The sequence below is a fragment of the Anguilla anguilla genome, chromosome 13, assembly GCF_013347855.1.
Source record: "Anguilla anguilla isolate fAngAng1 chromosome 13, fAngAng1.pri, whole genome shotgun sequence".
In the NCBI taxonomy this organism is placed as follows: domain Eukaryota; kingdom Metazoa; phylum Chordata; class Actinopteri; order Anguilliformes; family Anguillidae; genus Anguilla; species Anguilla anguilla.
In genome coordinates, this window is record NC_049213.1 from 24194996 (window position 1) to 24206898 (window position 11903).

The 11903-nt window shown below is 45.9% G+C and overlaps 1 protein-coding gene and 1 long non-coding RNA gene across 4 annotated transcripts; one reads left to right on the plus strand and one right to left on the minus strand.

Annotated features, from left to right (window-relative positions):
• Positions 1–8589, minus strand: si:dkey-202e22.2 (netrin-4). 3 transcript variants are annotated; one of them, XM_035389606.1, is made up of 10 exons: positions 7759–8266; positions 6424–6881; positions 5137–5448; positions 4348–4474; positions 3809–3997; positions 2887–3109; positions 2384–2511; positions 2130–2198; positions 946–1116; positions 1–714 (listed from the first exon to the last, which is right to left on the minus strand). In XM_035389606.1, exons 1-10 carry the CDS (start codon positions 7811–7813, stop codon positions 578–580), a joined length of 1869 nt encoding a protein of 622 aa, XP_035245497.1. In that variant the 5' UTR covers positions 7814–8266; the 3' UTR covers positions 1–577. The 3 variants fall into 3 exon arrangements, with proteins under 3 accessions (XP_035245497.1, XP_035245498.1, XP_035245499.1); XM_035389607.1 differs by lacking the exon at positions 7759–8266 and adding an exon at positions 8515–8589 and having other exon boundaries at positions 108–714; XM_035389608.1 differs by lacking the exon at positions 1–714 and having other exon boundaries at positions 1098–1116; positions 2388–2511.
• LOC118211981 lies at positions 3833–7097 on the plus strand. Its single transcript, XR_004762132.1, has 2 exons — positions 3833–3969; positions 6440–7097. It is a non-coding gene; the product is annotated as an uncharacterized LOC118211981 (long non-coding RNA).
• Positions 8590–11903: the final 3314 nt, after the last annotated feature.

Consider the following 11903-nt stretch of genomic DNA (forward strand, 5'->3'; position numbering starts at 1 on the left):
ATGAATGGTTAATTCTGAGTCTGTCATTGATTGATTAAAGTTTATTGCTTGCATAATGTAAAGTAATGCCCCGCCCCTAATGTCAGCTTGTAAAAAGCAAAGAAACGCATTGATTTTTACTGCCTCTCTGGCCTGCACCCATGAGCCCAGGCACAAAATACAGTTTCTCTCCTGTGGTGCAACTCATGAATGGAAGAGGGCTAAATTAAGCAGGAGACCTTTGGCCCTCAGGTTGAATACCTGGCCTCACACACAGGTGTGTGACTGTCCTATCCCAACGCTGCACCAGTGAGAAACTTGCTAACAGCGAATCTTCCAGTGTGCCCGATTCCCCTAGGTCAAGGCTCAAGTCGCTTCACATAAACAAGGTGAGGCTTACAAACTGCATCCCTTAAGTTTCATCCGGTAGATGGCTGTCCAAAATGCTCCGGTGAGCGTGGGCCACGGGAGTGGGTCGCCTGGCTCATATGTCTGTATGGCTTCAGTGCAGGTGGCCTGCAGCGTCTGCCTGCACTCCTGCAGGGCCAGGTGAGTCAGAGGCACTGCCCGCTCCGTGTGCATACGGGAGGGGGCGGGGTCAGGGGCAGCCTCGTTGCAGTCCCTTAGTCACCTGATCGCCCAGGGCAGGTGTCCATGGCAACGCCACGCTCTGCATGGTCACCAGCAGTCGCCCGGACTTGGCCTCCTCTGGTCCGGCCAGCAGATAGTCCACACCTGGCCAGTGGACAGGGTGAGAGAGGTCAGTTTGTGTTTGACTTTTAGGGGTGCTACTCAGAGAGCAGGCGATGTTAGCTAATGTATGCATGTTGGTGTCAATGAATAGTGTCTGTAGGAGAATGGGGTGCTTATGTGGGTGTTATGAGGTGGGATGAGGATGAAAGGGAGACTTTTTGGTTGGGGTGTTGGGAGAAGAGGGTGGCATTTTGGCAGTACGTATGGGAGTACCTGGGTTGAGGACAGGACAGGTGCACCCACGGCTGGTCCAGGACAGGGGATACAAGGTGTGGGTGCCCTGGGACAGTAACCCCTGTCCCGAACGCAGGACCTTGCGTACCTTTACTCTCACCTCGGCGTGACTCCCCTTGTCATGGGCTGACAGGACAGTGCCCTTAATCACTGTTTACACACACACACACACAGTGCACATGAATGCACAATCAACCCATGTCAATATCTAATGCACTCAGTATTTACATTGATACAGAGACAGATGCACTATATGACCAAAAGTGTCTGGGGCTGTTCTTCATGGTTTGGGCTAGGACCCTTAGTTCCACTGAAGGCCAATCTTGCAGTAATACAGCATACAATCTCGTTCTAGATGATTCTGTGCTTCCCCTACAGTTTGGGGAAGGCCCTTGCTTGTCTCAGCATGGGCACTTGGGGGGGGGGGGGCATATAGAAATGGTTTTGTTGAGAATGGTGTGGAAGAACTTGACTGGCCTGCACAGAGCCCTGACCTCAACCCCATTCAACACCTTCGTGGATCAACTGGAAAGCCAACAGTGAACCAGGCTTAATCTCAGGCAAATCAGTGCCTGACCTCACAAATGCTCTTCTGGCTGATTGGAAGCAAATCCCTGCAGCAATGCTCCAACATCTAGTAAAAAGCCTTCCCAGAGGAGTGGAGGTTGTTATAGTCACAAAGTGTGGACCAACGTCATATTAATGCCCATAATTTTGGATGAGATGTTGGATGTCAAGTGTCAGGCTTTTGGCCATGTAGTGTACCTACAGATGATTTCCACAGCTCACATCACAATATAGGACACAATATATGTCTACTTACTGCACCCTGTCCCAGTTTATGTCAGTGCTTCAATAATGCACTATCTACGCATTAATAAATGAACCATGATTGTGCTTATACAGAATTACATGACTAAGAATGACACATTCCACAATGATGTAATACAATTAATGTTAATACTTTACAAAGTGTATTGCAGCCCTTTCATATCAATATGCTAATAATGCATAATTTATTCATCAGAACATTGAGGTATCATAGGTTCACATCAATATACCAGCATGCAAAATAATAGCATGCAGTTAATTCATCATGGATGTCACGTTCATAGCACCAGTGCATAACATTCCATTATATAAAGCATATTCATTTCCTGTACCATAGGTGTGCTTCATCCTGCAGAGTTCAGTGACACTTCTGAATTTCTTCACTTCACAGGTGCATTTGCCTGGCAGAGAGAGGGAATGTCACTGTCAGAACACAAGCGCACCACTCTACACGTTCACTGGTGCATCAGCACTTCTGTTAGACCAGAACCTTCACCACACTTTGCTCTGCCGCATCTTTTTTTGTCAAAATGAACATTTGGGTTCCCTCCCACCCTCAAAGTTTGCCCCATTTCAAGTTGCTCACCCACATGATGAAGAGCAGAGATGGCAAGCTCCTCGGACCATGCCCTCTCATTCCCATTGGTCTGGGTGTGCGTGATATCGGTGATCTTGCCTCCAACTGGAATGTGGTAGACCACCTCACGGTGATGACTGTCAATTAGCGAAAGAATAGTAGATGGAAGGGCAATTGAACTCACTGTGGACTGGGTGGACTGTATTACTGCTCAGGTTTACTATTGTGTCTGCTGGTTTCAGGTCTGTTTAACTCAGGTCTTATTTACTGAAAAGCATATGATTGGGTGGTAACCTCTCCTGTTGTGGCAGTGGCTGGTTTTAAAGTATATTCAGCCCTCAGGACCATGGCCCCCTAGGAGGAGTCATTGCATGTGTGTGTGTGTGTTTGTGTGTGTGTCTGTGTGTCTGTGTGCGTGCATGCATGTGTTTGTGTGTGTGTGTGTGTGTGTGTCTGTGTCTGTGTGTGCGTGCATGCATGTGTTTGTGTGTGTGTGAAGGACACAGACCCACCTGTCCGGACAGTGGCCTGTGACGGGGTCACAGTTTTGAGGGCACACGCACGGCTTGCACCCCTCATCCCCAAAACCCCAGTGTCCCGGGAGGCAGATGTTGCACCTTGTGCCACCGACTCCTGGCCTGCAGTGGCAGTGTCCACTACGGGGGTGGCACCACCGACCCTTACCCCTGCCTCTATCCCGGGCTGGCACTGTGCCTACCGGGTCACACAGGCATCCTGAGAAAGGCAGGAAAGATGTGGAGTAGGCATAAATTCCTGTCACCAGAAGGTCATACAAACTCATGCAATCATTCAGCTGCTTTGTGTGAATAATAGTGTTGGTCCCAAGCAGTATCCTTGTACCTCCAAACACAATAATTCTAAGGAAATTAAAATATAAATATAAAAATATTTAAAAATTCAACATTATATTTTATTCACACAAACAAATTTCATTAGTTGCTTATTGATGTTCACAGTGCATTAGTCAGAACTTTCTATGTGCGGGAAAAAACAAAACCGCTAAATGGTTTTTGTATGACACTGAGAATACATTTCAGTGCTTCCTAAACTATGAGTCCCAACTCATTGGTGGGTCATGGGTCATGAGCTAATGTGAAAAACACACAGTACACACCTTCCACTGGCATTCACATGAATAAAACTCAAAACTGTTGGCTTGTCTGCCTTCTGTTATTTCAACATATGTTTCTCATATTTCAGCAGGTTGTGTTTTAGGGCTGGTGGTTCTCATAAAACGTATTCACTCATTTTGTGGGTTCTGGGTTTTGTAAGTTTGAGCACTCTTGTTACACGCAGACATAGGCCCCCGCTGGAGCTAATGAAAACGAGCTCCACAGGACCCACTGTGCTTTAAGCCGCTTTGTTGTCTTTAAAATGTTTGTTACTCTCGTTACTCTTCCCTCTCTGACTTACGTGTGCAGGCGTGGGGAGAGTTCAGGGGTTTGGCAGGGCGGCGATGGTAGCCCGGGCGACAGCGTTGGCACCTGCGGCCCTCGGTGTTGTGGCGGCAGTTGTCACAGATCCCCCCGCTGGACCCACCTGAGGACCGCCACGCTCGCCGGGAGAAGCGACAGGTATTTGCATGATCGTGACACTCGCACTCTGTCCGGAACATAAGGAGAGAAAGAAGGAGGACAGGAGGGGAGAAGCGGAGAAGCAGCTAGGGTGAGGATGGCCAGGGCTACTGTTACATTCGGTCGTTCCAGCAACATTACAGTGGTCTCTGAATCCTCTCCTCCAATCTGCCCTTCCTGTTGAAGTTACATGCTTCAGACACAGCACTCCTTTATGTGGGCGGCGCTAGCCTAGCAGTAACTTGCGAGGCACACTTGCTAATTCCAAAATGGGAAGGAAATATAAGTTTTCTTATGCAGAAAGCTTCACCCTCACGAGTAGACGGTGACCTGGAGTGACTCTTTACTGACTCCCGGCCCGGCAGGGCTGATACTCACTCTGGCAGGCATGGGGCTCCCCGCTGCTGCCATTGGCTGGACGCCAGGGCCGGTCGTTGAAGAGCGGGGCACACTTTTCACAGTGCTCACCTGCTGTGTGATGCAGACACATGCACCTGGCCTGCACCTGAAATACAGCGCAACTCACACTAGAGTGATATATGGCCTTTGGCTTGTATGGGTCAGAGATTGATAGCAGTAGCACTACCCTTTGGGGATTTTGCTAAATCCAAATGTGAATAGAGTAATATAATTGTGTATTGAGGTGTGTAAGGCTCATGTCCTGTCTTAATTGGGGCGCTACAGTGCTATTAATAATACCAGTGGTTTTCAAACTCAGTCCTGGGGGAACGTTATGTATGCTGGTTTTCATTCAAACCGCAATTGCTATCCTAGAATTTTAACAAGCTGTTAATTTTTCCTAATTACTTTTCATGTTTTGAAGAATTATTTACCCCCTTAAGCCACATCATGCCAGAAATAGCTATGCATGAAGAGTGTAATTAAGAAAAATTAACAGCTTATTAAAACTCTGGGATTGCAATTGTGTTTGGAATGAAAACCAGCACACACAGCGGTCCCCAGGACCGAGTCTGAAAACCACTGAATTAGACAGCGAGGCATTGACTCTGGTGGGACATCCTGAGAAAGTTACTCAGATAATCTGTGTGTTCTGAAATGTTGTTTCTTCTACATAATGAGCACACACTCTCAGAGATGGTTCATGAAGCCTCACTCTCCCATTAGTATCCATCTCAGCTCCATCCCCGCCCCCCCTTTTTGGCTCACCATGCCCCCTTGGTGCAGCGCGTCTCGGGGCCCTGAAAGGGGAAGACATCGCTCAGCATGGCCATGACAAAGGCAAGTTCCGCCGGCCAGCAAGGTGTAGACAGCAAACGATGCCATTTGGGGTGTGGGTAAAGGCTTGGAGAAGTTCAGAGGGATAGGGGAGGGGCTAGGGTGATTGGCAGCTCCAGGGTAGGGGCAGGACTGTGCCCCCAGCAGGCGGATGCGCAGATTGGTGAGGGTCAGCAGGTGAACAGCCTCTTGACTGTAGGGATCATCCACTCCGCTACCAGGACCCAAGGCTCTAAAGATCACCTGGAAAGAGACAGAGGATAATATGACCCTCATGCAGTGACATCATGTCATCGCCTGAACAAGTACTGTTTAAAAGGAAACCCAACATTAAACTTAGTATGCAGGGCTGCCCATCCCTGTTCCTAGAGATATACCATCCTGTAGGTGTTCAGATCAACCCTAACAAAGCACACCTCATTCAGCAGCAAGATATATTTTTTAGCTGCTAATTAGTAGAATCAGATGTGCCAAATTAGGGTTGGAGGGAAAACCTACAGGATGGCAGATCTCCAGGAACAAGGTTGAGCAGCACTGTCAGTATGAATGCATATACCTGTCTATAGAATTACCTTTCTAAGTTATAATTACTAGGTTTTGCTTGTGACCACTTTTTTGTGTCATGGGTGTCTACCATATATTTAATGCTTGAGTGGTCTCCATTTGTGGGGGGAAATTAAGTGCTGTGTATTATAATGATTCCATGAAAACCAGTTAAAGGTTTCTGACCTACATATCATGGTTCTGTGAAACTGTCCATGTTGCATTTAACCTGGTTTGATTTCGAAATCCCAAGCCAAAGTGATGTCATTTACCAGCCAAAACAATAAAAGGTAAAACAAAAAAAAAAAAAAAAAATATATATATATATATATATATATATATATATATGTTTTTTTTTCATTTTTTTTTCAATGCCACTCATTACAAACTGGCTTTTTGCATAAACTAATCTTAAGCAAATGCAATTATGCTGATTCTATTCAGATTTAAGCCCCTCTAGCTATTGTATTGTAAATCATACATTTTTATTGAGTTGATTTTGTTTTATGGAAAAAGACAGCACTGCAGGGCAGCACAAATTCAGTGACAATTTGGAAGAAAAATCCAAAGCTGGCAGCACTGGCATGACACAGGGAAACACGCTGTGTGGGGGAATAAGGCCAGAAATGGCTGGAGCAGTTTCCCCGCGATGTCCACAGCCCCGCCCTCGTTTACCTCTCCCTCACTGCAGGGCAAGGCTCCGGAGTAGCGGGAGGTGCAGGGCGCACCTGGCTGGCTCACGTCGTCAGGGAGACCGAAGGTCTGGCTGCAGTTGCTGGCAAAGAGCTTGAGAGGCCCCCAGCTTTGGGCAAAGTCGCGGGATCGCTCCAGTACCATCGCCGCAGGACGGGGTGAGCGGAACAGCATGATGAGGTGGGTCAGGCAGAACTGGGCCTCCAGGTCCAGACGGATCTCCTCCTCTCCCACGCCAGCCTCAGACGCCCACCAGGTGCCAGGGTGCAAGAAGGGGTCATCCGCCATGTGGCTAGGTGGGTGGGACACTGAGCATGGGTAGCTGGGAGCAGAGCGGAGAGAGGAGGGTCCACCATAACAACTGGTCAGGGTCTGGAGCCTTCTGCCAGTCGCCAGGTTTCCCATTGGGGGGCTGCAGGCATGATCTTTGCACTGCAGGGCTAAGAGAAGACCCACAATGGAGACTCGGTTAAAAGGGGTTGGTGGTGGGGAGGTAACAGCTGCCTGTGAACAGTCTGTGCCTTTTTCTGCACATTGCATTTTTCCTCTTTTTTGAGTCTTTTCAGTGACATACATGTCTTCAAGTGAAATATGTGTCTAAATGTTTATGCAGCTATGATGAAAGTTATTAGTTAAATAAATATAATTCAAAGTGTTTACTTTGTATTTTCTTTTACAATACACATGCAATACAAATAATTTACCTTTGTTTCATTTATTATGACAGAACAAAAAAAGAAGACAGAACGAGTGGACAGCTTGAGGTCCCTGTATGTAGCTGAGATGCACTGTCTCGTGTGCACCCGTTGTGTGTTAATGGTGGTGAACACTCCACGCAAATGCAAAAGAACGGATTTTTATTCGGGACCAACTAATTGACGCAAGACCAGCTAATTACCATATACATTTGGGTATGAGTAATGATTCAAATCCCTTTGCAACTAATTACCTAATTGACTCCATACGCACAAAAAATGACAGTGAAATAAAACCACTCACCACGGTATCAGGAATAGCCTATTTCCAAAGTTAACGAAATATTTTTTTCGATTATGTAATAACGTTGAAATAACGCAGCTGACGTAAAATGTAAATTAAGTACAACACCAGATATGCATATTCATGTCTGGCATCAAGGTTGTGGCGTGAAACCTTATTTTGAAACAGGTGTTAATTTCCGACAAAAGGATTATTTCAGAGAAAACGAGCAGATGTTTGTTGCTATATTTATATCGTACTATTGATTAATTCTATGCAACTATCATATCTAACCTCTGGCTTTGGCAGCGAAACCGCCGTCGCAACGAGCTCACTTACCAGTCCCGCTGTCCAGGAGCCCAAGAAAGAGCAATATATAGTTGCCTGAGTGCATCGTAACTTGTACGAGCCCTGAGTAGTTCTCCCCTACTTTTTCCTGAAGGTCCCGTTGAATTGTTGTCCACTGGGTTCTAGATAGCCTATACCTTTGGACGATTCATACAAATTCGCGTCTGTTTATCCCCTGCGGATGTCCACTGATAGTTTTTGGAGGGTGTGCCATACCACCTTTAAACGTTTTGTTTTCTTCCAACGTGACGTAAATCGACTTCAGAAAAAGCGCACCAGACAGTACCCGGTTGATATTTGTAGCAGCCAGTTCTCCGTGTCCATGCGTCCATAAATCCCTTGAAACTTGGCTCCCTTCCCTAATTCCCACCAATATCCATCAATTCATACAATATACAGTATGCACACACTAACAGTCGATTCACGTCCGTTCAGAAATGCGTGTATTGCACAGATGAATTAGTCTCGTATGTAATTCCAGCTAATAACCGAAGATTTGGTGTTTTCCTTTGTGTGCATTTGAATGTTTTTTCATTATTATTATTTTGCCTATGTATTTGTAAAAAAAGGACCCAAGTTCGGGTTTTGGTTTTATGATGTTAATGACATAAACTAAAAGAAGAATTGCTCAGCAACAAAAAGAGCGCTCCGTAATGCTCAGACATTTCTCTCGTCTTTGCCTTGAAATGTATTGTCTGGTGTGTGCGCTCAAGTGAGTTTCCCAGTAGTGTTATGAGTGCGTATTACCGAGCCGTCAGCTGTGTCAGAAGAGCCCCGTGGTGGAGTAGAGGAGTACTACAACGACGCTAGCAGTCAGTGTTTAAACCACGCACCGCAATCTACGGAGAACGATCGCAAGAGTGACTGGAACGGGACCCATCCTACTCCTCCAGAGGGGAATGACGTACTGTGTTAAATTTCCATCAAGTGCGCAGGAGTGGCGTTTGAGGCTATTCCCAAAGATATTTCCAGGAGCTCATCAACATTGCTAATACAAAACAGGCCCACATTGCATACCAGCCTTTATAGCTGTCTCACACATTAACTCGAGCACCTTAATGGACAAGAAAGGAAACAGATTGCAATGCTATTTCCCCCCCAGTCTATGTAATGACTGCCAAGAAATTAGATTAAATCAACCCCTGTACAAGAAAACGCATGTGTTTAGTTTTCGACTCGGCAAGGCAAAGTGCGTAATATAGATACATCCTGTTTTCAGTGATGTACTTAGGAACACACACACAGATCTAAAACTGCACAGGTGCCTACAGTAAGGAGTAGACTGGGGAAGAAAACCAAAACACAGGCATACTGTTCAGAATTCTCCCCTATGCAGCCAGGCATTTTTTTCTTACTGCAATACAAAGAGTACATTTCTGAACACCTTACCTTCCCAACTTTCTTGCTTTCACCCCCCCCCCCCCCCCCCCTTACCTTCCGAACACCTTACCTTCCCAACTTTCTTGCTCCCCCCCCACCCCCACCACAGCCATTTCCCATGCACCCTCATAAATTGAGCTTTGGGACCTCTGTTTCTCCCTCTGCTCACTTAACCCAGGCCTCCTCCTTTCAGCTCAATGAGTGTAAAAGTTGCTTGCCAGCCTATTGTAGCTCCTGGCTCCTGCCTCGCCTCCCTCCATCCACACTCCCTCACACCACAGTTGCGTGTCAGAGCTCCATTGCTTTTTGTTGGCTTTGTATGGTTTGCAGACCTCAAGGGAGGAACTGGCCTTCATTTCTCACGATATACTTCAAACAGCACGCACACAGAGAGAGTATGGTGGATAAGGAGATGTCAGTCACATCAGCACTGGAATCCCTAAGCTTCCTTTTGCTTTTTCAGCCATGTTTCCCCTGTGATGGTTATATTTGTGTACTACAGCGAGGCTGGCTTCTTTACCAACAACACCTATGGAGAGGCAGGCAAATCCACTGGCCAGCCAGAAACACTGCTCACTTTCAGAGGTGCAAAGATGCTGTTTCAATTTTTCTTACTCTTTTCCTGTTATGTTTGACTCCAGCAGGATGCTCAAAGGTTTGTTTTGGCCTCATGTGTGGTGTGGAGTGTTTCAAAATCTCTCTCTTACTTGGTCAGTGGCTACAAAGATTTGTTGAAACAAAGCCACTATAGGAGTGGTGGAGCCTTTGGGGGTCAGAGGCCAGTTGACCAATGGGAATGTGGGGTGGTGGTTGGGGGTTCATTCATGACCTACCCTTGTTGAGTTGAAGAGCTGCCTTATGTTCTGACCCTATGTTGGTGTCTGTCTTCTGCCTCTCTGACTGAGTCTGTGGTTCACTCTAGGCTGTAACTCACCTGCCTGCACCCCCAATCTTTCATTCCAAGAGACTGCAAGAATGCTGATACACACACACACGCATGCATATGCACACACGCACACACACACACCCCTCTCTGTTGTCCATTCCCCTGCATTCCTTTCTATCTTGTCTTTCTTTTCTTCCTCACTCTCTCTACTTGCATCTTTCTCTCCCTTCCTCTATACCAATTTTTATGAAATTGAAATTATTCCACAGATCTTTATGGTTGTTGTGAATTTTATAACAATTTGAAATTTCCCCAGTAATTTATTTAGGCTTTCTAAAGTTCACAGAGATGAGAGCTCTAAGACTTTCACAGCAGTAGAGAAAACAATAAACCATTGCAAAAGCAGTGTACTCAACAAACTCTATATTTGGCTACACTATTCAGCTGAAATGTGAAAATATGGAAAACATTATCAGAGTCAGAAGTAATTGTGAAAAATGTTTTTACGGTGAGAGAATGACTTGAGTTGTGCCAGCTTGCAGCTAGTAAAGAGGTTTTACAATTAAAAATAAGGGAATGTTCACTTGGGCTGAACTGAGGCAAACATGATTAAGGAAAGTCTTCAAAGAAAAGCAAACAAGAAAAAAGAGATTTTTTCAATAGATGCCCTTGAAAAAGGCACAAAGCAGGTTGGCTGATGGTGATCAGAAGCTACCTGCACCACTGCCTCTTCCATTTCAGGCCTGAAATGGCCGCTGACCTAAACCCGGAGATAACCTAATACAGTATGCAGCAGAGAGGGGTGAAATGGTATATTGAGGTGTGCTCTCATTGCCAAAATTATGGTTGTAATCCATGCAAAGTGAAATCTGTCTGTTTAGTCTTGGTTACCGTGGCAGTATTGTTAACCTTTGGTGAGTAGGCTTGCAGAGAAGAGAGGACTCTTTCCATCAGTGTCTGCTTAAATGTAAACTGCAGACTGCAATGAAGGTGCTGTCCTCCATCTGACATTTGTTATGTGAAACTTCGTACTTATTTTCTTATCTTGGGTTACCAGGTTGTTAGCACGAAATAAGCTCTCATTAAGCTTATCTGACTGGACCAGGATGAATATTGTGAATACAATCTAGGCAAATTCGAACATTTGTCTCCGCTGAAGCGCATCTCTAATTAATGCATTGCACTTATAAAACGGCAGTGACTATGAAACCTCTGCATATGTGCGTCAGATCTGTGAGCATGTCTAGCAGGACCAGGTCTAGGCATATGCGACAAGGGCGGTCGCAAAGGGCGCCATCCACTGGATAGGCGCCAGATAAATCCATGATTTTTGGCCCTCGGTCCCCAATCACACTATTGATTTTGATTATAGCTTTTTTTTATAGCTCATATAATAAAGTGGGGAGCATTGATTTGGGAAATAATGAATCATCAGTCACGTTTAATTAAAAATATCTAACAGTTACATGTGCTAAATAAATATGCAGTTTAAGTTGTACGGTTGTCACCTGATGTAAGTAAGGCAGGCTGAATAAGGTAGGCCTGGCATGTGGCTGGTTAGGAAGGTTCTCCACACAGTTCAGCATGCCAGGGTGCAGCTACCACGTTGACAAGCAATACGGTTCCTGTAGATCATCTGAGCTAATTTAGCATCTGTCTGTGTAGCTGTAAGTGGACATGTCAAAGGTCAAGAGTGTAGATCAAAGGGGGCACTGGCTCAGGTTACACAAGCTGGGGGATTTGTGCCATATCATGCTGACAGCAGGCGTGGGTGGGGGGCACCTTGGGTCGGCTAATTCTTGGTGATAGTGAAGGGAATTCCTGCCTCAGACGGGAGGATGATGACAGTTCGCAACACAGAGCTGCTTTC

Excerpts from the sequence above, each read along its gene's own strand:
- si:dkey-202e22.2 (XM_035389606.1), bottom strand. The coding sequence starts at position 7,813 with ATGCACTCAGGCAACTATATATTGCTCTTTCTTGGGCTCCTGGACAGC. Across the intron at positions 5,449-6,423 it reads TGCCCTGCAGTGAGGGAGAG|GTGATCTTTAGAGCCTTGGG; the intron begins GTAAACGAGGGC and ends GTCTCTTTCCAG. Across the intron at positions 3,998-4,347 it reads GGAGCCCCATGCCTGCCAGA|AGTGCGAGTGTCACGATCAT; the intron begins GTGAGTATCAGC and ends TGTTCCGGACAG.